Source organism: Argiope bruennichi, chromosome X2, assembly GCF_947563725.1.
Source record: "Argiope bruennichi chromosome X2, qqArgBrue1.1, whole genome shotgun sequence".
In the NCBI taxonomy this organism is placed as follows: Eukaryota; Metazoa; Arthropoda; class Arachnida; order Araneae; family Araneidae; genus Argiope; species Argiope bruennichi.
In genome coordinates, this window is record NC_079163.1 from 74,754,088 (window position 1) to 74,780,058 (window position 25,971).

At 28.0% G+C, this 25,971-nt stretch overlaps 1 protein-coding gene across 1 annotated transcript; it reads left to right on the forward strand.

Moving 5' to 3' along the window:
* Positions 1–2,039: 2,039 nt before the first annotated feature.
* Positions 2,040–25,661, forward strand: LOC129960349 (uncharacterized). Its single transcript, XM_056073727.1, has 6 exons — positions 2,040–2,178; positions 7,183–7,222; positions 9,429–10,111; positions 10,937–11,515; positions 18,992–19,201; positions 25,460–25,661. Exons 2-6 carry the CDS (start codon positions 7,195–7,197, stop codon positions 25,649–25,651), a joined length of 1,692 nt encoding a protein of 563 aa, XP_055929702.1. The 5' UTR covers positions 2,040–2,178; positions 7,183–7,194; the 3' UTR covers positions 25,652–25,661.
* Positions 25,662–25,971: the final 310 nt, after the last annotated feature.

Genomic DNA, 25,971 nt, shown 5'->3' on the forward strand with positions numbered 1-25,971 from the left:
CAGATAGCTAGAGTCGGCTGTATAATCAAAAGGACTATTATTTTTTTGTGAGAAAAGAATCGAAATTTATCTTGACCTTGAAGCTTTGCGTAGTTTTTTTAAACGTAACCTGGATAATATTTATAAATGCAATGAAGACGATCTTCTCAAATGTTGCAGAGGTTTAAATCCAACTCTCCAAGACAATATTGATTGCAGTGATTTGTTTTACTCAGGAATTCTTAAACTTTTAAATATTACATCCTGTTTTTGAAAACCGAATGTATAGCGACACACTTCATTCACGCGCATTAAATTTTTTCAGAAACGAACAGAACGGTCTTGTCGTAAGTGTTTTATGGATCAAAAGTGTTTTATGGATCTATATGAAGAAAAAGAACATGGAAAGGTCTAAATAACTTCGTGATCTTGTCTCGATCCAACAAAAATTGACTCGAACCCACAGTTTGAGATTCCTGGGTTTAATGAAACCAAAGTTTGTCGCCAAGTTTTGCATCCAAGATCACAATCTTGCAAATATCATATTATTTATTGAGAAATGATTCATTTGAATTGTATTGAAATTCTGTTATTGCTCTGAAAATTATAATGACCTTAATAACTACCGTCGCATCTGCTATTTCCGGACTGAAAATAATAAAAAACTACGTGAGATTAAGCATTAGCCAGGAGCGATTTATCTCTTTAGATATTTTATCTATCGGATGTAAATCAGACAAATAAAGAAAGAAGAACTAAATTATGACATTATCGACTAATTTGCGATAAAACATATAAGAACATGTAATAAAAATCACATAATCTAGCAATTCACAAACAAGTTATGTATTAGAAATTTATGTAGTTTATAAGTTTATCTTTAATAGTTTTTTTATATATATTCCTTAAATCCTTATTAACTAATTTGTGCAATTTAATAAATAGCAAAATGCAATAAATTAGTACTTTTTGTCCAATATTTGATTTTAGGCCACGCAAATAAACACTAAACGAGGCTCCAATTTCATTTGGACCGGCCTTACTTCTTTCCTTAAACAAACTTGGTCCATATTTTGACTAAGATTTACTCTTTTAGTTTCAAGACCACATGCCAAATTTCATTTGTTAAGCTCATTGCGATCTTGAAATATCGCGTTCACTGGGCAGAGATGTTTCTCGCTGACAGATTTAGTCTAAACTTTGATACCGATTTATAATTTTGGCGAAAAGATCACATAATAAATTCCATTCATCTAGATCTTTAAGTTTTTGAATTATCGGGAACACAAACAAACAGGGCTCGGAGAAATCTGAAACGTGGATAAAAGTTTATTTGAGAAAGGAATAATAAAAGAATGCTTAACTGTTATTAAGGAGTATATCTCGTTTTATCAGATTTCATTTAATATGTCAAAACATTGTTCAGATCCATTATAAAAATCTTAAGATATACGAGATCGAAAGAAATAAAGGAATATTTCATTTTCCATACTTCGAATTAAATTTTTAATGCAGCTATTTAAATTCGAATGCTATTACAAGAAACTGATTAATATTCGTACAATGCGGTGGTGATTGCGCAGTTAAAATTCCTTCAATAAATAAACAATAGAACAGAGAAATAAATCTGGATAATTATCAGCTAGGAGATTGAAGAGATGTTCGGCAGAAGATCATGTAGTTAGAATTCATTCAAGAAATAAATAATGAAACTGCCCCAGAGAGACTTCTAGAACAAGCAGATCTCTATTGAGCTACAAAAAAGCAAGGGTATTTAATTCACTCGCTGAAACCTACAAAAACTAATTTCTGATAATACTTTTACACTAGTTGATGAAACCGGAAGAGTTACTCCTCCTCATTTCTTGAACACTTTCGAACTATTTGTACAATTTCTGAACGATAATTGAAAGTGAACAATGTTGAAGTAATTGAGAATGAAACGCTGTAGGGCTTCCTTATACTTGTTGTTGCTTGAAGTGACCTGAATTCCTTGGGGAGACCTTGATCGTAAGGTCGTATATTCTTGTGTCCTAGACGAAGTCCCCACCCAACTTCGATTTCATTTTGAGATGTTATAAAGGTAGCTTTTTGTTAAGGTTTTGCTTTTCAAAACAAGACGGAGGATTAAAACGTTTGAGTTTGTCCCTGCTCTTCAAACGAAGAACATCTGCAGTTCCGTATTTTGTTTCAATCCAGGTAGAGCGGTCTGATTATCTTTTGTTCTGCATTACTTTAGTAAATATTAAGTTAAAAATTCTACTGCATATTCTTCTTAACGATATCTATGAAATAATTTTGAAAAAAAAATATTATTTCCAAATTAATCTGTTTTTAAAAGCTGAAATATATATATATATATATTTAATTCATACATGCAGTAACTGCAATTTTAAAATATAATTACTAAATAAAAAAAATAAGTTGGTTTTATTTTCTTATTAATATCATTGCTGTTAATTTCTTATTTTGCTTTATGCGACAGATAGCTTCCTGATGCGCCTTTTGTTATATGTCATTCCGAGAAGAACCAACTTCAGAATGTTAATCTATGTTGTGCTTGGTGATATTTATGAAATAATTTTTAAGATGTAAGAGTTTGAAAATATTTTGTTTGCAAGGCTTTATATATTGCATTCAAATATTCAATTTGCGTAGACTGATAATTGAAAGAAGTAATTAAAATTATAACGTTATTGTTGCAACCGTTAACGTTCTACAACTGTTGTTTCTATTCATTGATATTCATAAATTATTTTATGTACAACACGAGTTATAGAAAAAATGAGTAAACATATTTATCATAAAACCTAATGGATTGAATTTTTAATAGGAAATTTTGGTCTTAATAGATTGGTAAAAAATTAAATTAATGTAAAAAATATTTAAAATAATTAATTCAAAATATTCACTGTATTGTTTCGATAGCATATGAAATAACTATCTACACTTTTATTCAGCTGGGGTACGAAAGGAATTAATTTTGATAATGAATGCAGATACAATAACGTACTACACCCAAAAGAAATCCTAAAACACTACAATCTTTCAGAGGGGAAAAAATTATATTTTGAAAGAAAGGATCAAATGATATCTAAATAATCAACTTTTACCAATTGAAAATGTTGCTCTTTTTTCAGATTAGACTCGCTCAGTTAATTTTTTTAATTTATGCACAATTAATTATGAAAAATATGCTTAAAATATTAGCAATTAATTTTTGAGAACTGCAAAATTTGAAAAATCGAATTCCTATCTTCAAATAAATATAAGTCGGAAACAGAATGTGTTTCCAACTCTAAAACTTCATCAATTCGCAAAATAATTTTTTTTGAGAATAAAGCCTGTAAAATTTCTCCGTTTATATTATTGAAAATGTTGCTTGAATGTGGTTCTTCGAAGATTACTAAAATACGTTGAAATTATTTCAAAATCAAGTGAATATGAAAGTAAAACTATTTTTAAAAACAGGCAAGACAGCAAACAGAATCCTCGACTGATAACGTGCTATCTTCCCCAGAAGAACTTTCAGCACGCTTTGGGGGCTAAAACCTTTATTTTCCTTTGTGTATTAGCTGTTTTGTCTTGCATATTATATATTAAAGTTGAAGGTTTGCAATTGTGATCAGTTCTCGGTTCTGGCTATTCAATCTGTTTTTTCCTCCTTTTACGATAATGTTGCAAAACGCTAATAAATTGGATTGGATTAGTAAACGAATATAAACTGTATTTGCATCAGATAATCGAATTGTTGCGTTGCGAAAGACGAAAAGGAGATTAAAAGTTTTTGAAATAATTTCAGGAGTTACTATAATGTTGAAAATCCCGTAAATGAGTTCGCTAATAATAAAAGTGGTTCTGAATTTGAAGGACATTTATTATAACGATTTTGAATAGATGTCATAAATTTAAGCGTGAAAAGTATATATTTTGTTCCTTTGATGTTTGTGTAAGTTCAAGGCTACAATTTGTTTTTTCCTTTCTAGTTTTATCATAATATGCATCAAATGTTCAGCATCTATCTCAATTCAAATTGAAAATTTTCAATATTCAAAGAATAAATATATATTTAATGCCATTTTTGTAGATTATTTAATGAATATAAATGCATATTTTTAAATACTAAATAGATTTTGAGAAGAAATATTTACATTAATAAAAAATAAGCATATTTTAGATTTGTGGCGTGTATAATGATGACAACTTTTTAAATATAAAACGTACTGGAATCTCATCTATCAAACTGCAGCACCCCTTCAATTCCTTTTAAAACCTTATATATTGGTTTATTATATAAAACTTAGCGATTGTCATATTCTGAGCAGCGATTAAAACGATAAAACAAATTTTTGTTTCATGGTGAGCCATTACTTGCGTAAATGAAAAGCATGAGCTGCACGAGATGCATAATTGAATTGCTCGAAACACCTTCAAATTCACTTAGTAATCATGACAAAGTGGCACATGCGTGAGATAAAATTTATGATATTCTTTAAATTTTATTTATTGTTTTACTTTAATGATTTTTTCGGCTTTGTATGAGCTATTAAAATTTTGTCTTTATTTTTCTTGTTAAGCAGATAAAAATAGTTTGCTTTTCGTGGGAAAATATATATCTTTATTACTTTATACTTCTTTATAAAAGTACTTCTTTACACCTATCTTTCAGTGTTGATTGGGAGCAAGCCAATTTTTTTTTTTTTTTTTTTTTTGCACTGTCGAAATATTCTTGTCGGTACACTCACTTAAATACAATATTCTTTTAATGGAATTTATTAGTAAATTCTCAGCATTTAATTCTGTTAAAATGAACATTTTACACAAAACTTTTAAGTAGATTTAAGAATTGAGTAAAAGTTAGTGGCATTTTTTTTTTTTTTTTTTTTTTGGATATAAGATGTATTTCTAACCATTAAAATATTTCTGTGCCACTACTTTTTTATGTGTTAACGAGTCACTACAGACAAACAGATCTAGATGTTTTAATTTTCAACTAACGGAACTAATTGGTAGTTATGTTTCAAACAGCACGTCAAAACAAGGACGAAGTCATTTTGCGATTAACAAAAACAATATGCTAGTTTTTAGACACGACTGTCAGTGCCTTTACAATTAATCTCGAACGTTCTTTCTTGTTACATTATATAAATTTCACCTGTTTCTGTTAATAAATTAATTATTTAAGAATTAAAACATTATAGTTCATCATGCTTTAATCGACGTAAAATCTCAAAAGCATTTGACATACTTTTTTTACACATTCATTGTACCTGCATTTTTATCTATTTTATTAATTTATGTAATTATTATATCCCTGATTCATCCTTATAAATAGTTTTCAGACAAAATAACGCATGCAAATGTATCAATACAGGAAAAGTTTTAGAGTTAATTTATAGAAATATTTAAAATTAGATTATATTTTAGAACATAAAATAATTGCAAGTGCAGCCTTTATATTAAAATGTTAAAACCTGGTTTAAATGTTTACATTTTACTTCCTCTTGATATTCTAAATATTAATAATCCTCGCATTAATTCAATAAAATATCGTTTTGTTCTAGAAATTGAAACAAGCATCGAATCGCTGCCAACTAAAATTTCTAACAGCTGTGGTTTAGCATTAACATGAATTTTTAAAGAAAAACCAAATTTAACATTTTCGAGAAGCGACATTATATACTTTCTTACTATTTCTCTATCTTTTATCCCATTTCAGATGCTGAACGCAATTATATATTAGGAGGAAATTTGTATCAAGAAACGTTAATTTATCAATAAAGCATTAATTATATCAGTCATAATCTTAATGAGAACTATGTATTTCTGTGCAAATTTTTTGTACGAACATTTTAAAAACATTAACATACATACTGCCGTACATTTAATATATAAATCAGATGATTTATCTATTAAATGTACGGCAGTTTCATAAACTGTTTGTAAAGTTTATTAATACAGAATCTATTAAAACTTTTTTTTCCCGAGAAATATCATTTCTATACATCTAAAAGTGATCGTCAAAAGAAAAAGAGAAATGAGTTAATGTATAAATTCTATTCGCTCCTATGACTTTTTTCTCAGTCTAGACTAAAATAGAAAAGAAAAAAAAAACACAAGGTAATATTACCAGAATATTATTTAATAGTGCAATAGAAAATTTATGAATTTCTGAAATGAGAAGAATCTTTTTTTACTTTCGTCGGAACTTCCTCGTGCCAAGGGCATCTATATTTTGAATGAAAGGATTTGGTGGCCTGATAGTGAAGTCTTGAGGGCTCTAGACTCATATTCGATTAATCAGATGGGCTTGGTTTACGGTAATATGATGTCGAAACTTACTCTTAGTAGTATAGTATGGAAACTTGTAGGGCTCAGATGTCCTTCACCTCTGATTACGATTAAAATTACGAAGAAGATAATATATGCATAATGTAAACCATAAGAATACCATTATGAATGGATCAGAAAAAGGTGATAAATGACTGCGTGTAAATTACAAATGATATCTATATAAATTCACTTGTACGAAATAGTGTCAATCATGTTTACAGTTTGAAATCTCATAAAAAATAATTTTATATGTTCAAGTTAGCAAGTCTGTTCTGTGAGAGACTTTTACCTGATATCTACTTTATTTAAATTTCAAAAATTACAACAGTCCATTATTAGTATTTAACGATTTCTAACATACAATGCCGAAAATGGCATTGTTTATGGAAACGGATATTATCAAAGAACAGTCACATTTCTTATATTTTTATCATAGACGATGAGAATATTATTTTCACTTGATATTATTCATAAAATAAACTGAACAGTTGTTTTTTTTTTTTTAATGAAAAGCGAAACCGAAAATGACAGCTTTATGCAATAAACTACTTAGATTGGCAATCAGTTCAAAGTAAGTTATGAAAAGTAATACTATTATTAAAATAGTAATACGGAGAAAAAAATTTATGAGAAATATTTCTTATAAAAATGTTTAAAAATAGTCTAAGAAATATTAAGATTTCTGAGTGCGAGAAGATTATCATGAGAGTTCGAATTTTTTTATGAGAGATGTACTAATAACAAATATTTAATTATTTTTTTGTGCTGAATACTGTTTACTATTCATATATTATTGTAAATACTAATACTTGATAGAATTACGAAATCATATTTATTAAAAATTCTAATTTTCATTCTTTTTGTTTGCAGGAACGTCTTACAATGCACCTGTTGCCCAAGCTGATCATTAGTAAGACCAACAACCTATTTTTCTTATTAATTTTACGAAAACAATTTCCCAGCTATGTGTGTGTTACAGCAACATTTTTCAAATTTCGATTGCATTCTTCCAAATCATTTCATATGAAAAATATTACTCTGCATGAATATGCTAACTATAAATAGTCTTACGTTGCCGTGTCCTTTCTTTCTTGCCTATTCAGCGTTTTGCAAAAGGCAAAATGCGGAATAGGCAGATTTGACATGACTCCATTTCAATAAACATTTTTTTATAGTTAATTCGATTTTATACAGAAAAAAAAGATTATAAAATAAAACAATTTTTAAATACCGAAATTAAATTTTAAAAAATCATATCCTTAAAATTGTACCTAAGAATCAAGATTAGCATTTTTATAAAAAAAATGTCTTCCTTTGAGAAACTAAATATAACTGATATGCATGCATCTGTAGAATCAAATAACACAATCAATGTCATAAATTTTTGATTTCTAATTTTTCTGTGGTCAACTAACAATAAGAAAAAAATGTTCCACTTCAGCGCTTTTATAGCACCGTAGTTATAAGACCAATGATATATCTAATACAAAGTCTGTTTGATGAAAAACCAAGTTGTCAAGCGAAGCTCTCATTCACTTGAAAGAATCTTTGAGTTTACAATTAACAGATGAAATCAAAATTATTTTGTTCCAAAAAAGACGATGTTATCCCTAAAAAATGAATAGTGCAATTTTATCTGAAGAAATAATGAACTTTTTATGAATTCCATTTTTTAAATATTAATTAGAAATTTTCCTTTTCGGATGTTTAATTCTCATATGAAATATAAACAAAATTTTACTCATAGTTATTTTTTTAAATAAAATTACTGTTTATCCTTTTTCCTTTTTTTTTTCTTTCTTTTCTTTTTCAAAAAGACCTTTATAGCAGTTCCTAGAAATCTGATTTGACTAATGCAGTGGAAAAAGTTGAAAAAAGTTGAATATATGTTAATATAGTGATGCAAATATTTTCTATAAATATTTAATCATGAAATATTTATTTCTATATATATTATTATTATTTCCCTACTTCTTTGTAGGAGACATACACTTAGAGAATAGTCAACTTCTTCTCATAGAAATAATTAAAAAATGAAAAAGGATTTTAAAAACACGTATTTGTTAGTGTATTAAAAAATAAATTATTTTTCTTATCTAACATTTGAATGGTAAAACAAATCTTAAAACTCTAAGGCAATGATTGAAATACTCTAAGTAAACTGAGATGTTAATTATTTTTTAAGATATTTTATTTATTAAGAAATGTTCAGGAATTTGATATACATTGTTGCCTAATTCTTTATTGTATTGTTTTCATCGCCTAGCTTTTGCGATAATATTTTTGAGTTTATATTTTTTTACTAAAAATTACTTTCAGCTTTTTAGTATATAAGTAAAAGAGTGTTATGAAAAAATTTTACCTTTATAATTTCATTTTTTTAAATCTTTAATATGTTTCATTACTCGCTATTTTGAATATTATGGGGTCCCAACATTATTTTTTCTCAAATTAACAACTCCTTGGTTCACTCACATGGAATCAAAATTTAATAAAAAATGAATTTATTAACCAATAATCTTCAAAGGAATCAATACTTTATTGTCAGCGAGAACAAAATTGTACAAAATTACTGAGCTCTAATAACCGAAAAGTGAGTGGTAAGTTGATTACAAAATTCCACCTTTGCGAATATTAAACAAATTAAATGAAATAAAAGCGCGAAAAATGGCTGAATTCTGTATTAAATAAAAGAACAGATCTATCAATTGGCATAGAAATCCATTCATGTGTCATAAATAAATTATATTTATCTAAATTTTCAGAAATGATAAAAATATCTTTATATATAGATATAATTTATTTTGAAAGAATTATATTTTTTGAAATAAATTTCTTAGCTAAACTGAATAAATAATATTCCACTATTTGTTAATCATGTCTTCCTTTCAATAGATTACCATCAAGATAAATTTGTTCATGAAAAGTGAAAATTTTACTATTTTGGAAATAATTATTTTCAAAATAATAAAGAAGAATTTCTAATGATCATTAATTTAATTCATCCTTTATACGCATGCATAATGCATGAATAAATTCATGATCAATAGAAGTTCTTCACCATTTTTTTCCAAGATAATTTCTTATTTCAATTAATGATTACAAACTTCTTTCAGTTTCTGCCTTCATTTCGCTTGGTTATTGTCAATTCTATGATCCAGATAAAAGAGAAATACGAACTATATCAGAAAGACCACAAAGAATCAACAGTGAATCAAGCGAAACACAAGATGTTCAACAACAGCGCCCGAGAATAAGGAAATACAGAAGAATCCTTAGAGAGGGTGAATACATACAACCACCTCAACCACCAACGGTATATAGACCTTCCGTGTTCGAAAACATTGGACTAGGAGAAGCACCAAATGGAGTTTACATACCTCAGGATTCTCTACTCAATGCTCTCAAGAATCCACGTTACAACAGAGAAATACCTACTAGTCAATACCATGCCCCTCAAACTGTTCCACCACACAATAACTATCAGGGGCCAAGTTTACGGAATAACGAACCTGAATACAAATTCTTTGTAGAACCACCAGCAAGTTTGCAACCAAGGCCACAGCAGAATGCGATATCAAATGTGGTACAGCCAAATATACAATATGCTTCTGATTCCCCAGTAAACACATCTCCGCAAGTAAGAAATGATGAACCTACCGAAGAGGTTCCACGTCGGCGAGTAGCACAAACAAATAGAAAAACCCAAAAAAGGCGACCTACTCCAGAGGTTGACATTGATGCCTTAAGAACATATCCTGATACCATGCCATACGATGTGGAATATCCTGCTCCGGAGGTAATACAAATTGGTTAACTGCAAATGATACAGATATTTAGAGAATATTTTGATTCTAAGTAGTTCATGCATTTAAATTCTGTAATTTAAACTCTTCCGTTTGTTGTGTCAATTTTAAAATAAGAAAATACTGATTTAAAAATTGACTCAACCTTAATTTTTCAATAAATAAATGTCAATTTTTAAATCAGAAAATACTTAAAGTGCACTGTGTCAATAATGGCATTAGTAGTGCGCATATGATTAAACTTGCCCAATATTTATTTGAGAAAGATTTGTATAATTTTTAAGCCAAGTAAATTATATCTACTTTAAAATATTTATTATCACATATTTCCCATTTGAAAGAAGAAAAAAAAAAAAAAAAAAAAAGAATTTCAATGTAAATGTAGAAAGAGAAGAATAATTTTACTTTATAATATATAAACATATTAACAGCTGATTAGCATTTTTACGAACGAATTATAAATCTTATTTATCTGGACGATATTCTCATTAATGATCTTTGTTGAGCACCAGCTCAAATTTATGAAACAAAACTATCAAAAATTTAATTTCAACTTAATTTCTAAAATTTTTTATGTTACACTGAATTTTTTACTTTAAGAATACGCATTTATTATCGTTTTAAAAGCTGTTCTTTATCATTTTAAAAATAAAAAATAATTTCGATTTAGTTTATGGTTTTAACTATAAAAAGTTTTTAATTGTAAATATAGACTTAATAATGCATGCATACTAACCTTTTTACATTTTCTACACAAAAAATAATTTTGATATATATTTATTATTCAGTAACAAAGTTGTGTCATCTTAACACATTAGGTACAGCCAGTATCTCAACCAAGAAGCGTGTCTAGAAGCTCCCGAAGGCGAACAAGAGTACAAATTTACGATGAACCAACCCAACCACCTCGAGTCTATGGACCATCAGTGTTTCAAAACATAGGCCTAGGTGAAGCTCCAGAGGGAGTGCATATCCCTGAAGATTCTTTGCTGAATATCCTGAGAGATCCAGCAAGAACACAATCACAGCCTAGATATACAGCACCAGATTTACAACCTTCTTCCCAAACGCAAAGTGGGGCAGATATGTCACAACAAAATTATTTACAACCAACGATTGTAGATGCACCAGAACCACAGAGAACACCCAAACGTCAGTCGCGACAAAGAGTTCGTGCTTCCAGAACTTCAGTAAGCAGCACTGAACGTCAAGTTGAATATCCAATCAATTATGAAGAGCAAGATTTTGCACGTATATCTCCAGCATCTAGTCAAAATCAGCGCAGGAGACAAACCAACACTGAGGATTCCGCGGTAAATCGTAGACAAAATGTAAATCAAGCCCAACCCCGACAATCTCCTCGTCGCCAACAACGCGTACAGCCCAAACAGTCAGAGGTGAGCTACGTCTGATTTGTCTTGAAATTTTGAAATGAAAGACATGTTTAAGTAGCTCTATGTAAATTATGTTTGAAATGGAAATCACTAAAAATGTTTTGAGAATGAGTAAAAAAAATTTACAATGAAATATACTGATTTAAACTACTCTATTAAATTATTCAAATCATACATTTTGTCCCGTAATCATGTTTCAAATTAGTAATATATATATTTTATAGGAAAAGGAATTTTTCGCGCTTTGTTAAGCCATTAAGTATTTTTCTTTCTGTATAAGATCAACGATTTAGATAACTACAGATAATCGAAAAAACACAGGTCTGCATTTTAGAGCAAATTTATTTTTCATTCATGAAGAAATGTCATAGTTATAGGGGAGAATGTATGCACCCAATTCTGAAATTCTCTTTGAAAATAAATCCAGTATTACAAATAACCGAATATTGTTTCAATTGACATTAGTAGCTTTCCTGTCCTATTACGCAGTACTAATATAATCATATATGAAGAATAATCCAAAAAATCCAAATAAAATTTTAAAATGTAAATATTAAAAGGTAAAATTTCTTCAGTGATTAAATATAATATCATTTTCTGTAATTGTTTAAAGGAAAATGAATTATCGCTGAGCACTTCGTAATTCTCAGGACTTTTTTAGTGATGGCAATATTTTAATTATATATATATATATATATATATATGGAGAGTTGCTCACAATGACAACAAAATCATACAAAGCGAATTTCAAACAGTTAGTTGACTGTTGAGCAGTTACTGACTGCCAAATCATGAGTTGTGCATAAGATCTAGCTGGTTGATACAAAAGGACTTTTTACTTTTGAATAGCAAAAGTTGGAATGATTCCATGAGAGCTTACAAATCACGCATTACTTATGCGCAACAATGTGAAATAAAAGGCTCAAGTGGAGCTTCAGAAAATATTAAAAATTTCATCTTAAAAGAGTGCTCGGAAAATCTTGTTTTTATACTTGCTTGTTATACCCATGATAACAGACGCATGTTATAGTCCACATGCATCACCTATACCTAAGCGTAAACGAATATTTTAACTTTTTAAGCTCCCAATGATAATTATCAAAACAGTTTTGTAGGCAATAAAGGCAATAAGCAATCAGAAGAATATTGCTTATTAAATGTCATCATGCCTCTTTGAACATTTTGAAGCAGCTAAAAATTTGTGTGTGCGTGTATATTCAACCAACGACTTTTTATATTTATGCCATTACTTTTTTTATAAAGAAAAAAGATTTAAAATAAAAGTGTGAATTCTTTATATTCATTTCATTATTATAGTTTAAATAAAATGATGAAAACTGGGAATACTTTTTCTTGTGTGCATGGAATACTTTTATTTATTGAATTTCCAATCAATTGCATTTTTCTTTAATCGTGATGAGGATATTTGTTCTAGCTATCAGTAGATAGTTTTATAAATATTTTAGAACACATTTAATGCACACTTCTTTAAGCATTTTGCAAAATAAACATCACAAATCATGCGCGTTATTTCTTTATTAACAATCAGACCATTTTACTTATCAAACCTTTTTGCAAGTACATTTCAAATAATGCATTTCAGCATTATTTGAAGCATATCAGTGTATTATACAGCATATCAGTGTATAATGTCTGAGTAGCAGCTTCCAAATCTTCCAGATTAGGCTGTCTTCTTAACTGGTAACTTTTTATTATTTGCGCATAGTTAAATATGCGATATAAAAATACATTAGGTTTGGTCTAGTCTAACACTGTCTTACATTATGACGCGCCATTTGGTAACCGAGTTAGTAGCTTGTGAGACAGTAAAATTTCCAAATCTTTTTCTTGATAAGTATACACCCGAGGCTCATTTTATCTAAAAGAAGCAATACATTTCCTGTTTTAAGTAAAGAGACAGGAAATACAAAAAATTCAATGCTGAAACGAAGAAATTTATATATATATATATAATCTAGTAACTTCCGTATCAAAGCGGGAAACGCGTATATTAAACCCACTTCTTTTTTTTTAAAAAAAATCAACGTAGGATTTAACATTAACATATTACTGGTTTAGACAATTTTTAGTTTGGTTTTCAAAAAGCAGTTTTTTAATTGTTTTACTCATTATTTCCTTTTCGAAAATATACAAAAATAATGTGTACATGCGCATCAACTGATATTTTATGAAGCTTAATTCAAACTGGCTTCATCTAAAATCCTAGATGGTTTATGAAAATAACTGAAGTTTACTATCAGAACTTGATATGATTTTACAATATTCTTAGAGTTGCTTGCTTTTGGAAAACTTCTTTCCAACATTTAACAATAATTTCAAACACGAGTGACAAAAGTGATTATGTGGGATAATCATTTTTAAATAATTGCCCCATATATGGGACAATTATTAAAAATATAATACTACAATATGGAACAGTCTATATTTTAATCTATACTATACTCTATATTTTACTATATTAAAAATATAGACTATAATATGGGACAATTATTTTTAAAATGCAGAAAACACAGATATTTTGAGAGCTTCTCTTTTTGTTTGAAACAAAAGTGAATAAAAACACTCATGAATATGAAGCAAAGTAAAGTAAATAGTAGGTGAATTCAGGTGAATTATACTTTACTAGTAACTATTATACTACATTCGAAATTCACCTTGCTCAATTACATTTCATGCATAGAACATAAATGTCCCATAATGCTACTGTCAATAAAGCAGTTATTAATTAAAAACTTCATACTGACATAAAATTAAAAATATTTCTGTACAAAATAAGTGATCAAGGTATCTTGCAAATTTTGATACAATATCGCAATAACTATAATTTCTTTGAAAGCATCAATTTAATTTTCAGATATTTTACCTCGATTCGTATTTTATGTATTTACTCATTTATTCTTTATTCGTGGGCTACGTGCTACTCATTTATTCTTGTGCTACGTGCAATTCCTTCTACAAATATGGTAAAGATTCTCATTTTTCTTTTGACAAATGACAGGCAACGAAATATCAATGGTGACCGTAAAACTTTAAAAATATATATACAAAACAGTCCTATAGTAGTTGTGAATACATTAAAAAGATTCTTTTTAAAAAATTTGCGGAATATGATTATGAGATATACTCGTTAACACGTTCGCAAACATTAAATATTATGATGAGCTGCAAAAATGAGCAAGCAATTCTTTAAACCTATGGGATAGAGATGTTATGGGTATGTTACACTTTTAATTTACGCATGTCCAATCTAATGTGAGTTTTTAAATAAACAACGAAAAGACAAAAAAGTAAAAATGCTGAATAAGCTAGTTAGTTATTGATTCAAAGCGCATAATAATTTTAAAAAATTAGGGATTTATAGAATTGGGTGCATGATAATGTGGCTTATAAATCTGAATTTTATAGCATTCATGTTATTTTATCGTTCTATGAAAATGAAAGCTGTAACATTCATACGCAAAAGTGTTCAAAGTAATGTTCATTTACAGAAGAAAAAGAATACATCTCATTGTTCTAAGAAGACCCAGTTGAATTTTCAAAGAAAGTTTGTTTTGCTTTCAAATCATTATGAACAATAGCAAAGGATTCATAAAAAAAATTTTTTTTATTGAATTACAGTCTAATTTTTATTTATCAATTATTGCAATGATTCTGACCCTAAGGGTGTAACCCTCTAGTGAGAAATAAAAATATGAATTACAAATAAAAAGAAAAATGAAAAAGCTACTTATTGAAACGAAAATACGAAAACTCGCATCCCGTGAAAACTAAAATGAAATGAAGCATTTGAAGAATAAATTATCATATTTGATAAATTATATTTTTAAGATAAAACTTATTCCACTCCATTCATATCTAATGTTTTTAGTCCAATACTTATAATTAGTGTCTTATTACGCTTGAAAAACAAAGGTTATATTTACAAACATTAGTTTAAATGACAATATGTGAATGAATTATACTCGATTTTGTTTAATCCTGCATTGCGGAGTGATTCACATTCATGTCACCATTATTTCCTTTTTTCTAATTAATTTTGAAAAATTTACCAATTATAAAGTTATTTACTTAAACATTTTTCGCTTGAGAACGGAGAAGTTTTAAGTAACGAAATTTTAAGTAAGCTTTTGATATTTCTAATAAATAAGTTTTAGTTCAAAAAATAAACTCAAAATTAAATTTTCAATCGCTTTTCTTGCTCTAATTTGTAAAAATTCGCACAATATTTGTTTTTGCGTTGTAAAGAAAGCAATGAATACAGATGAATTTTCACATCGTCTATAGATGAGGAGGGAAAGCGATAAATGAATCTGTTATTTGTTATATTCTCATGAACAAATTGAAGTTTGGAGTTCTCGGAAATATCTGAAAGTATTCAGATTCTTCAAAAGAGAAGGTATGCTTTCCTCTCATCCTCTCGATTCTTGTTTTTAGGATTTTGTTCATTAATATAAAAGAAGAATGATATTGGATAATATTTCAATACTCGCATTATTGGATTTGTAATTTATAGAATAAATTGAAATAATCTGTTATGAAGATGATAAAAATATTGATTGTTAAATTATCATATCACATTTTTGAAGTAATTCAATGAAATCCTGCGACTGAGTACCAATACTAAGCAATATATATATGGTAGTTCTTTGCTGAAATCAAAGTCTGAAACAATTTGCTTTTGGCGAAGCCGAAACTTCAGATTCAAGTTATTATTGATTGGTTTATTCGATTATTTGTGCTAAAATGTTAAAAATAGCACAAATAATACAGAAAACGCATGTTTCTATCTTAATTATCGAAAATGCTGCTGAATGGGCAAGAATTAGATGAAATGCTAGAGTCCATCTAAGAAGTGTTTTGCGTTCTGTAGGGATTGAAATAACAATAAATACTTCAAATAGGATCTGTCATCTAATTTTGAGGTTATATAATTTCGTATTTAGAGGGTTTTAACCTCCTTATGTATTTTGTTTCCAAAATGGTCAATTTTGTTTCCAAAATGGTCAATAAATATCCTAATTATCTATAAAGTTATCGGAAATTCCCACTGATATATTGCTAATTTATTTATAAAATACATACCTTAAATGAATAATTCGAATTTTCTCAATCTATGTGATTAAATGGTCTTTTTAAACTAATTTTAATCTTTCATCACATTTTAAAATAATAGAAACATCAGTTCTTCGTCACAATATTACGGCAACTTTTGTTCAGTATAATTCTAGCCATGAAAATTAGAGCGATTAAGCTGAAAAACTAATAAATTAAAGTTATTGCATTTTAAAAGGTGCTAAATTTTACGATAAGAATGATGTTTTATAAATTGGATGCTATGAAGAGTGTTAGAAAGAAAATATAGATATTAATTACAATAAAATGACATGCAGCACATAATGAATTGCAAAACTCAAAAAATATACGCAAGATTAATGATGCTTATTATTAATTTTCACAATAATTAGTCCAAAAATATTCTTATTAATGAAAAAGTAAAAGACTAACGCTTATAATTTTTAAAACCTGTGTCAATCATGTAGTGTGACGTTTAGTGATTTCTATAGTATATTGGATACAATGTAAATGCATTTATATATTTCAAATAAAAACATTATTTTCAAGTATGAGGAATAGCAAAGAAAATGGTAGTCAAAAGACCGAAAATTTAAATAATCTCTCAATGTAAAAAGTCCAATTGTTTGACCTAATTATATTTACTCACAAAATGATTCTCATTTACAAAATACTATGTTGAAATTATTAAGAAAATTGCTAGTCCAATGTTTTACTGAAGATAAAAATGAACGAGTATTTTTCTGTGACTATTTTACGTGACTATATTAAAAATATTTCAAGTCATCAGGACACCTGAAACCAGTTTTTATGGTTTATTACCAGTTTTTATGAATTATTTTCTCTAATCCTAGAGCTCTTTCATCGAGTTTAAACAGTTTCAGCGTTGATCTGATGCACTTGTAATGACAGATGTTAGATTATTTTTAACAGACTTCGATATATTATGACATCCATCCATCCAACCAACAAGCTTTCTGCACTTATTTACTGCCATTTTTAAACAATGATAATTTATTTTGCAGTATTTTTTATGGATCAAACCTGTAAAAGAATCTTTGAAATTAGCTCGTATAAAATCTGATAGTTCACTATCTGGAAAATCAAACAGACGCAGCTCTGAAGGGGGACGACGACCTTGGAAATCCTTTTAAGAGAAAAATGTATAAAATTAATAGAAGGTTTTTCCTCTATAACTGAATGTTTGACCTTCTTGTTACTTGCCGATATCTCGCAAGAAAGGGAAAATATAAAGTCTAATTATGCAAGCACACCAACAAAATCCAAAATTAAAAAGGAATTGATGGGAAATATATAGAACAAAAATGTAAGATAAATATCGATTTGTAATTTGTTTCAATATTTTGTTGCCATAATAAAGAAATGTTTAACGAAAGAGGACGACAGCGTTGGAATAAAATAAATATGAAATAAAATTTTCAAGAAGCATCATCTTATTGTAGTCGGATTTTATTAAAATGCAATAAATATCATTTTGAAAAAAAAAAAAAAAAAACGAAAAAGAATCTGCTATTTCCTGGACTATTTTCGGGAGGGAAATTTTTTGAGAAAATTGAACCAATTCAAAATTTAGTTCAAAAAGAATTAATCAAAATTTATATATCAATATCGAAACCAAATGAATAAAAAACTTATGCGATTTTCTGGCAAAAGTTCCTTTTTGCAAAGGATTTCGATTCAAAATTTCTGAACTTTCAAGTTTAATTTTTTTTTTCGTCTAATAGAACTAAGCAGAACTGATAACGAATTCATCGAAAGGTGACGTACAAAATTTATATTATCAAAATAATGATTCAAAGTGTTTTAAAAGCTTTTTGGTAAAAATGTTTGGGAGACGCAAGCGTAAGTATCTTAAAAAAACTTTGTCAAAATTCATATTAAATAAATATTAAAAAATATTAATCTATAGCAAAAAATATAAATTAATATAATGTATTCAAGTCATACACAAAGTATTTGGTAACTTTTTTAATGAGTTTTAAATTGAATATGAATGACATACAATGTACTTAGTTCATTAATAATTTATAAAAAGATATTTTTTATCGCACATTCTGAACAATGCGCTAATCGTTTATAAATCGCTATGAAGCGATGAATACAATATGCAAAATAGTATTCAGTCACTGAGTTAAATAGTCTTTTTAAAGCATTTAAATTCCATGAAATCAAATCTTTCAGCGAATTTTTAAAAATGTTAAATAAAGCAAGATTGTTTTTTTTTAATGCTTTTGCACTTTTATTTTGTATGGTAGTCAGTAGATGCTTATTAAATCAAAATTAATCATTTTGATTAATACTATTGGCGATATTCGTTTTTGATTTCCTATAATTTTTTTTTAAGTTAACAAACAAATGTTTCAGGCCCAGCCTTCTAGACAGCAGCAGAATAATCATAATTACAAACCGGCCAAATTAGCGCTTGCTGCTCTTCCTGAAGATACGGATGGTGATGAAATTCCAGGGGAGGCATTAGTTGACTACCCAACTTTTCATACCATACCTAGAACTGCATTTTCATGCATTGAACAAGAGTACAATGGGTACTATGCTGATATGGAAACATCTTGTCAAGTAAGTACCATCAAATGAATGACTTTTTTTGTTGCTGTACGCATAATTTTAATCCATCGTAAAATAGCTACCAAGCACGAATTAAAGATATGAGTCTTTCATTTGATATTGTGTTGCAAATCACAATTATGAACTAATCTTGACATTGTTAGTGAAAGGAATTTACATAATTTCTACATGATTTCAGCTGTGACTCATAAAGTTTACACTATGGAGTATTTTTTTAAAAAACCGGTGGAATTTTTCAATCGCATAGAAAAAGAATAAAGTAAATACTTATTCTAAGATGCATAAATAAATTTGCAAAAATAGCTTTGAGAATAATTAATGTAAGTTTATTCACTATATGCAGCAATGACATTTCCAGAATCTACAAACTTTTGAGCAGACATTAGCATTTTAACCCTTTATCTACTGTATTATGAACTACTGAAATTTTCTTCATAAATATATTTTTTTTAGCTGCCATATTGATAATTAAAGAATGTACAAGAAAAAAATCTCCCCGGTGCGAAATTTCATTTGTTAGAACTAATTAATTAAAGTGGTACTTAAAAGTACCGTCAGTACACTATGTATAAATTTCCTCATAATAGAAAAAAATTACGGATGATATTTCTAATGAAATTTAACCTCTTAAAAATGCTAAATAACCAAAAAACACTCATAAGAAGACAAAGAAATTATCAAATTGATATAATTTTATTTTATACATAATATAGGTAGAAATTCACATTTGATGATAATCATAAATACAATTTCTTTTTCATTTACGCACAAAAATATATTACAAGTTGAGCATTTTGAATGTGGTTTTGATTGAATATTTTTGAGTGCACTGAATTCACAATGTCCTTGATTCGACACGAATGTTGGCCAATAATATCCTTTATTTTCTAAACGAAAATCATTAGAAACAGACAAGTTTCCTTTTGTTCTCTTTTTTGCACAAAAAGTTTGCTCATCTCCATTAGATTTAGGTCTCCCTTTTCGTTTTGGTTGTGGTTTTGATTTTGTTAGTAATCCTTTGGTAATGCAGCGCTTATATTCGAGGGACGACATTTCCTCACGACGCATTTCCACATATGCAATATATGAATTTACATATGCCATTTCTAGCATAGCAAAAAAAAAAAAAAAAAGTTTGTGCCACCATTTTTTCGATTTCCTGTCCCTATCATAAATAGCACGTAACATGTCGGCTTTATCAATTCCCCCCATGTGTCCATTATAGTCTTTTACAAAAATGGGTGCGGTAACGTCAATTTTCATACCATCTTTGAATCTTCTTTGGACTTTGCAAGTAAAATCTAGCTTATTTTTTTTATTTCGAATGCAAAAGCAAATTCACATTCAATACTAACATTTTCAAATGCTCTTGACAGTGTTAGTAAAAAATAAATAAATAAATCTATAATTGAAATGTATAAAAAATACTAAAACATATTGTTACACTACACTTTCATAATTACATTATAACAAACAGAAATACTATACATAATTACATGGACAAAATGAAAACAAGTTTTTCGCCAACACTACGTGTACTGGCGGTACTTATAAGTACAACCGAATAATTCGACCGTTAATCACATTACATAATCTGTTATCTTATAATGATTGAGCAAATAATATTCTAAGACAATACAGAATGAATAAATAACTAAAAAAAAATACAACACTTAAATTTGGTTTGATATTATATATTTATAGCAAAGAAAAGATAAGAGTAGCAATCCGTACAAAATGGCAGCAAAAGAACACAATGTCCATTCGAAAATAGCTTTCTTCCTCGCAAAATTCATCAGCCTAGAACAACTACTGCCATCTATCATGAAAAAGTAGAGTTAAAAGACTGTTTCTAAAACGTACCATCAGAATATAAGTAATGGTTGTTGTGCTATAAAGTTTTAAAGTGATTGGTACTTATAAGTAACGTCGGTAGATAAAGGGTTAAATAACTTTCGTGGCTTTATGAAAAATTTCCAAATTTGTGATGTATTCACGACTTTCATATTCAGTAAATTAAGTTTGGGGACACAAAGCAATTTTAGTACGTAAAGAGTGGTTAGCGCAATTCTAACAATATATTTTCTATTTTTATTATATTTTTATTTTTTCATTTGCTGATTTCTTTAATTTATATAAACAAAGACGTCTCATTTTTTCCTATTCAAATGTTTTGCTACATTAATTAGTTTATTTACATTGTAAATACATGTATTATGTTTGAATTTTTTGTCGCGGAGCTAAGGATAAAGAATTGCATAATATTACAACTTATAATCGGTCAATAAATGAGTGAAGTTTATTAAAAACTTTTATTTAATATCAAATCTTTCATATCTGTAAGAATGCAATTTTGCAATAGGTTTTCATTCATTTCCTGGTTTACAATTCCTAAATTTTGTATAATTGTTGAAACTGCGGAATTTTAATAATTTTAAAGATCTTGACTATGAATAAAGGCATTAGTTTAACTAAATATTGGTTGTATAAGTATGATACCCTCTGGATGGAAATTTGAGAAATATTAATTTTTAGATTCCATTGTACTTATTATAATAAAATTTGAAAAATATTAAAGAGAGAAATCAGAAAATAATAAAAATAAAAGTTTTTAAACACCATTTTATAGTGTAATCAAAAGCCGGAAATAGTATTTTTCATCGAAAATCAAGCAATATTATAAAAAAATTAAGATACAATGATTATTATAAGAAAAGAATTCCTCATAAATTAAAATATCTTACAAGTATGATTAAAATACCAAATTGCTTAGAGTGTCTTTATCAGAATCTCAAGGTTTTGTAGCCTAATATTAAATATTCTATTCATCCATTAATATTCCAAAAGAATTCTTCTAATTGATATAATTTTATATATATATATTATAATATCAGATCAAAAATATCGGGATACTGAGATGTATAAAGGCTATAAATATGCTAAATGCTCCATCTCACTTAAATACCAGTACATTAGTCCGTTATAAATAAGATGTTTTATTACCTTACTAGCCGCCTTTGGCGACCAGCCGGTTCGCCAGTATTACCGCTAGCTACAATTTTCAATTAAATATTTTAAGTAACTGGTCTCTTAATAGATTCTCAAACAAAACATTCTTAATCTTCAAATTTTGATAGTCATACCAAATTTATTCTGTTGTTTAGATCGTTTCGTTCAATTTACTATATATATTTTCCTAATGTGTTGTCATTTCCAATAAAACTTCAACTTTAATTTAAAGTGGAAATGCTGAAATTGCAATTAGTATAAAGATATTTTTTAATGAAACCAAGCTTTTTATTTTATTTATCATTTTTATTGTTATTTTTATTATTATTATTATTATTGAATATGAGTATTGCAAACAGAATCGCTCGGTATTTATAATTTATAATATATCATAATTATAATTTATGTAATATCTCAAACAATAATTCAACAAAAATTTCTCAGATTCAGCATAAAAGTCAGTTTTTAGTTTTGCTTTCAAAAGGATTGAAATGAAATCAATAAAAATATTTTGTTCCGGCCTATAAATATATTTCAAATATTATGAAGTCTAAATTTAATGCAGTAAGGTATCAGATTCTGAGAAATATTCTGGACACACCAAATTTTAAATAAATGAATGAATGAATGTTTCTATTTTCAACGATCAACTAAGACTTATTTATGAAGTTTTGAATGTTAAAAATTTAGAAAAACTCAACATTTTCATAATCTTAGGCCAATTAATCTTGAGAAACCTGCGCGCTGATTGGCGTATTTTCTTTGAAACGATCGATGGAAAATCTAAAATTATCCTTTTTTTTTATTGAATAATGATATTCAAATTTTCATAAATCAGTCAGTTTATGTGAAAAATTTAGTTGATTGGAAATTAACTCCTTTTGTTTAAAATATTAGTGTTTCAAGAACATTGTTATTCGTGATTTCCACAGCAGAAGCTTTATGTAAAATCAAAAATTCGTTATTTATTAGAGCATTTATATAATCATTTTCCATTTAGACCCTTTTAGCAGATCTGTGTCTTACTAAAGGTTTACAAATTAGCTGTGTGACCCTGATTTGAATGGATATCCTGTTCATATTAAACAAAACTTGCCTTAAAACTGATTTATTGGATTAATAATATAGAGAGTGTAAAAGATCATAAAATTATTTTTCCTGAATTTATTTTTTAAAAAAATAATATTTCATATTTGTTTCATTTCCTACAGACACGTGCCGAAAATTATATTTTTGCAGATTTCATTTCCAAAAAGATTTAATTTATTTTTAGTTGGAGCTTTAATCAATGTGATGGCAACACTTTGAAAAAAGCTAATTTTTTCCCATGAATGCGATACGTGCTCGTGCAGCTTAAATTTTATTTTTATTTTGTACGAAAAAAATTGTTGAAAAATATAGTTAAAATATTTATTTAAAAATTCATTAAAAATAGAAATTTAATTTTAAGGTTAAAACATTGGTATCATTTAAAAGATAAATTTTTGATCTTTAATTTCATGTAAAAATCTTTTTAGTGCGGTAATATTTTCGGAAGTTATAGCAGACACACGCCAAAATTTCGCTTATTTTTTAAATAAATAAAATTCTAATTAAAAATTCGAAAAAATAATCCCCAGGTGCACATTCCCGGCCTCCAAGGTATACACGTGCCAAATTTGGTAGCTGTAGGTTGAATGGTCTGGCCTGTAGAGCTCCAACACACACACACACACACACACACACACACACACATTGAGCTTTATTATAAGTATAGATTATCATAATTTGCAACTTCTTATCAGCGTAATGAAATTTATTACGTGTGATGTTTAATTTACTGCAATTTAAATTAAGCACTTAATTTATATGCAAGAGTATTCAGCATTTTTTAAACTTTTATACAATTCAATACAATTATTTGATTATTCAAAATAAATTATCAATATGTAGAAAACACCGCATCATTTTGCTTCAGTTAGAGAACAACTGAAAACCAGCTAGCTGTAATATTACATCTTTCCTAGTCATAATGATATTCAACTGAAATTTTTATATAAATTGCTTTATATATCTGCCTTTGATATTATAAGAAAAAAAAATTTCTATGTTTGGCGACATGCATAGTTAAAAATTATTTTCAAAGTATTTACTTTTAATTTCACTATAATAATGTATCGATGGCCCATCGTCACATATTCTGTAAGTGTTATGTGATTTAATTGAAAATTCTGCATGTTATTAGCAAAAAATTCATGGCAAAATTTGCGACTTAAAATGCATTTATATCTTCTCGAATAGATATGCCAAGTTTACGAAAATGCATCTAAGTATTACTCACATTAAGCAAAATCATTTATAAAAATCCCAGATTATCAGCTTTCTACGAAACAAGGTGAACCCAAACCGATTTCTTCTTCATTAATTTATGACTAATCATAAATATCCGAAATCTTCACTGAACAATGTGAGTAAAAACATATTCTTTATTTGCTCGAAGTGCAGTTTGTCCAACCTTTCTGCATAGTAAAAAAAGTAATTCCGAATGCACAAATTAACAAAGTAATTCCGGACACTTTTGATCAGATAGTACATTCAATATTCTAGTGAAGATTAATATACAGATCGTGTATGAGAATAGTTATTCCTAGAAATCAAGAATATTAAAAGAAATTAGTTTTCGTTAAAATGAAATTTCATATAATTGTTTAGAATATGGATGTAAACTTCAAGAAAGACGCACGATTTGGAATGGGATTTTGGTATGATCATTAAAGCGTTCGAATTCAATATCTGGCTACAACTTCAGTATTTTATTTTTAAAAATTCTGTCATTAGTTACCTCGAAAAAAGAAACGGTGAATGATGCATTTTCGTTTAATTATATAAACACTCTGCTTTAAAGTTACGCGTGAGCCGTTTTGGGTTAGATTTATTCATTTTAAACCAGTGTCAAATGACATCTGAGCCAGCAAGCACCCTTTCTCCAAACTTTTAGTTATCAAAGGCAGGAAGTTTTACCCTAGACAGATTTAACCAGATGCTCATATTTGCGGATCGATAGCCGAATTACCTTGAATCTACGACCTTCCGCTTCTGAAGCTGAGATTCTATCACTAGGTGTAGATTATTGTTATTAGATGTTGAAGATATGAGTAGTTGGTAAAGAGATTAATATGAAAATATCGTATATAATTTTCAAAAATTACATGAAAAATTTTTCAATGCTTATTTTATATTTATTTATTTTTTTCTACTTAGGTGGTTCATCTGTGTCAAGATGGCGGAGTGCAAAGCAGTTTTCTTTGCCCTAATGGGACAATTTTCAATCAAGAAAAGCTTTCGTGTCAGTGGTGGTACAAAGTAAACTGCGCAAATTCACCAAAATTTTATGCAATTAATAGCAATCTATATAAAACGTTAGAAGAAGGAGAATCAAAAAAATGGAGTTAAATAATCATGAAAGGAATTAAAAGAATATTTTCTTGTGCAAATATATATATATATATATATATATATATATATATATATATATTATTGGTTCGTATATAATATTCGTGTTACAATAATCAACAGACTAAGCACAAAACTATTCAAATAACCTATTGCAAGGACATGTTTTTAACCTCAGCATACTATTGAGAACCATATATTGATAAAAACTTTGATTGTAGTCATTACTAGCTCGACACTGAAGCAAAAAGTTGTGGACCGTATATAAGGACAACAGCTGAATAGATTGGACTGCAAAGAGATTTAATTTTTCCTTCGTG